This window comes from Rhineura floridana, chromosome 5 (genome assembly GCF_030035675.1).
Source record: "Rhineura floridana isolate rRhiFlo1 chromosome 5, rRhiFlo1.hap2, whole genome shotgun sequence".
NCBI lineage: Eukaryota > Metazoa > Chordata > Lepidosauria > Squamata > Rhineuridae > Rhineura > Rhineura floridana.
In genome coordinates this window covers 155,580,406-155,583,989 of record NC_084484.1, presented here as the reverse complement: position 1 = coordinate 155,583,989, position 3,584 = coordinate 155,580,406, and the positions used below count along the sequence as shown (strand labels likewise).

The following is a 3,584-nucleotide window of genomic DNA, read 5'->3' as shown; positions in this document are numbered from 1 at the left end:
CTTGAACCTGATTATTTTATGCATTGGAAAAATATTGGTGTAAACTGAGAGTTCACTAGATGTCTTCATTATCCACTTACATTAGAATGGATCCAAAGCAAACAGACAGAACAAACAAACAAAAATATCTCTTATTATTATTAGAAATCCACCTAACTTGCTAATCAGCTACCTTTCACAAGTGAGTTGTGCTGGTTGACAGTGCTGTCAATACCTCAGGTTAAATACCTGGGATTTTGCTGTTGTTGCTATTATTATTATTATTTTGTTTGACGTTTTCCCACACTATTAAACCAAACATTTCTTAGTATAGGCCAAAAACATTTAAAACAAATGAACAAAAAATTATATATACTGCAAAACTTCTTTTGGTCCTCTTTCTCCCATATCTCTGTCTTCTTTGAAGAATTCATGGCACAAGTTTGCATTACTAATTATATTCCTAATCAAAGTCCAGCTTCCACAAAAGATTGGAAAAGTGGCCTCCCGAGTGGTTTAGCGCTTCAGAAAAACAGATACAAATGTTAAAAAAGTGCTCAAAAAGAATCTAACTTTATATATATCACGATGGACTTTAGAAGCACGAATCCCTGGTGTTCAGAGAAGGGGCACATGTAGTTCTCTTCCTTTAGTTGATGCCAAACTGTGAATTAGTGGGTTCCTGTAAGGCTGGCATGCCCATCTCCTTCTCCTCCTATTTTTTGGCACTTTCATGATATGTGGCTGTTTTACCTGTTGTCCCTCCTAGGCTCCGGTAACTAGCCCTGTGTACAAGCACTTTAGAAACTGGGATTTTTGTTCTAGGGATCTCACTTTTGGTAGGCTGGTGGTGTGCAGTGTGATGGCTATTACTGGTATCTGGGCCATGGCTGGCATGCGGTGATGTAAAATGCTTGATACTGATGGGTATCTTGGAGTCCTTGAGTGAAGTTGTATGGGTTTTGACTGGACATGTGGAAGTTACTGGGGACAGTGGCTTGCAACAAGTCACAGAGGTGGCATCTTCTGCAGAAGTCACTGTGGCTGTGTTTTCATCTGGATCAGCATACAGATCATAGAGAGCATCCCCACTGTAGCTGTCCCTGGGAATTACCTCTTTCTGGATACTGCTGGTATTGTCCTCCTCAGGTCCAGGTGTGGTGGAATCCCAATAGCCCTCATCACTGCTGGGGATGGCTTCCTGTTGCTCCTTTTCCCTAGTCTTCTGACTGTTTCTGTGGTTGTGATGAACCGGGATCTGGTTGACACCAATGGGCTTCCCAGTTGTTGACCCATCCTGAACCTTTTTGGTACAACTGCCATCTTTGGAGGCTTCAAGGGATTCTTTCCCTCCCAGGGTCTCCTGTGACTTCTCTGTTTGCGACAACATATCCCAGAACACTGGGGTGCATGTGTCCCTCACCTGCTCAGGACTGGCCATCTCTTCTCCTCCTCCTTGATAAGTTACCACGCCAGGGGGCTTTTTGGAAGCTCCCACTCTGCCAACCCCAGGGGCACTCTTGTCACTTCCACTTGCACCACTGCCGCTGCCCACGTCATCCTCCTGGTCAGCAATAATGTCCCCACAGCCTGTAAGAGAGTCAAAGCTTTTCAGTGAAGTCACGTCAGCAAACATCAAACAAATACGGTCAATGGATGGCTCAGAGGGTGGATCAAGAGAGGAAGGGTCAGGGGCTGCTGCCCTCTCTTGGCTGTGTTCACACTCAGGTTCAACAGGGGGGGAAAGCTTGATGGGGATGTCACCTGTTATGGCTGAGTCCTCCTTGGTCTCTTGGCCATCACCATCCTGTGGCTGGGGGTGGCTCTCTTTCATCTGGAACTGGATCCTGGGGAGGTCCACTCCGGGTGGGGTAGGTGGGCTGTGCTGGAGCTCCCTGGCATCAAGGTCCTGCTGCTCTTGGCCGGGTATGGCCTCAGTGTCCTGAGGGGGCAGCAGCTGGTCCTCACTGGTCAACCCTGGAGGGCTCTGTGGGGCTGCAGCTGTGGGTCGTGGTGCCTCCTCTTTGATGCACTCCAGGCTGGCTGTGAGGGATCCCGGCATGAGGAGACTCGGCTGGCCCTCGGAGCTCTCGCCGGCCTCGTCTTCCTTGGCCCCGCCGCCAGGCTTGTCCCTTCTGTGCCACCTCATGCTGCTGAAGAGCCCCTTCAGGCCCCCACGCCCCTTTGGTCTCTCGCCTTTGCCACCTTCGCTCGAGCGGCCGTTTTTACGCAAAAGCGAAAAAAAGCTGTGCGACTTCCCCACCGCCGCCGAGCAGGACGCCGCTGCCGCCGCGGAATCATCCTTGGCCCGGCCGACGCCGCCGCCGCCACCGTCAACAACAACGAACTGGTCGTCCCCGCCGCCGCCCGGTTCCTCCTTCTTGCCGCTCTCGAGCACCACCTCCGCCAGCCCGTCGTGGGTCTTGCTCCTCACCATGCCCGCCTGCCCGCCGCCCCCTTCGCTGATTTTGCCTTTGCCGCTGCTTCTCACGCCGAAGATGCTTGGCATGGAGCCCCCGGATTTCCTCCGCTTAAACAATTTGAAGGCGGTTTTGTTGAGCTTGCCCGATGGCGGCAGCTGCTCGCCCACCGTGGTGGGCTCGGCACAATCGCAGTGAACCTCCATGGCGGCGGCGGCGGCTGCGCCTGCTGCTTTCCCCTCCTGCAGCCCCCCACTGATGCCTGCTCCTGATTTCCCTCGCTCACTCACTGACAGCCTTGCCGCTGCTGCTGCCGCCGCTGCCTCCTGCTCGTCACCATAGCAACCCAGGCACTGCTAAGCAGCTTTCCTCAGCCCTGGGCCTGGGCCTACGCCAGGCGACCGCCGTCCATCCACTCTCAGTCAACCTGAGCTATAACAGCCACAATCAAAGCCGGGGGGAGGGAGGGACGGAGGGAGAGGCGACTTCCCCTCCCCACCCTACTCCACCTCCACTCCTTTCTAAAAGCGGGGAGGGGGAGGGCTTACATAACTTAATCCGTTTCGGGCTGCTGTTACTGCGACTGCTCACTCGCTTAGCATATGTCAGGGTAGAAAGGGAGGGGGACTGGTTTATTTGGGGCGCATGATGTGAGGCTGTTGCTTACACATCAGAGCGAAGTACTGGGAGCTAGAAAGCATGTATCACCCATCAGCCCCAGCCCTTCTTCTCACGCTTTTAAGGCGCCTGTTTTTTGTTTTTTTACCCCATTGGCTAATTTCTTAACAGAGAGGTTTTGGGGTGGAAGCCTTTCTTCAGTACAGTATAAACTCTGCTTCCTAATCCCAGCTGCTTGGGGAAAGACACTCTGCAGATGCTCAAAGGCGCTTTCTCAGTGTGGATCCTTTACATGAGAAAAAAACAGAAAGAGCTGAGTCAAATTCCAGGCTGGAAATTCTTTAAAACCAAACGCTGAAGAGGGTATACATCTGGGGTTGCTGGAAGAGTGGAAGCAAAGAGCGCATTTTATTACATTGCAACCCAAATAAACCAGGCAACTTTCATAGGGTCTGGTAGCATTCCTTTACCAAAGCCTTCAAAAGATGTACTTCCCTACAACCCAGAATACATTCACATTGTCACAGCATCAACCCCAAAATTTGAGAACAGTCAGGTTTTTAAAAC

The 3,584-nt window shown here is 51.5% G+C and overlaps 1 protein-coding gene across 1 annotated transcript; it reads right to left on the bottom strand.

Moving 5' to 3' along the window:
- Positions 1–379: 379 nt before the first annotated feature.
- AMER2 (APC membrane recruitment protein 2) lies at positions 380–2,868 on the bottom strand. The gene is made up of 2 exons (XM_061629582.1): positions 1,744–2,868; positions 380–1,569 (listed from the first exon to the last, which is right to left on the bottom strand). The coding sequence occupies exons 1-2, from the start codon at positions 2,603–2,605 to the stop codon at positions 695–697; spliced, it is 1,737 nt and encodes a 578-aa protein (XP_061485566.1). The 5' UTR covers positions 2,606–2,868; the 3' UTR covers positions 380–694.
- Between the last annotated feature and the right edge of the window lie 716 nt (positions 2,869–3,584).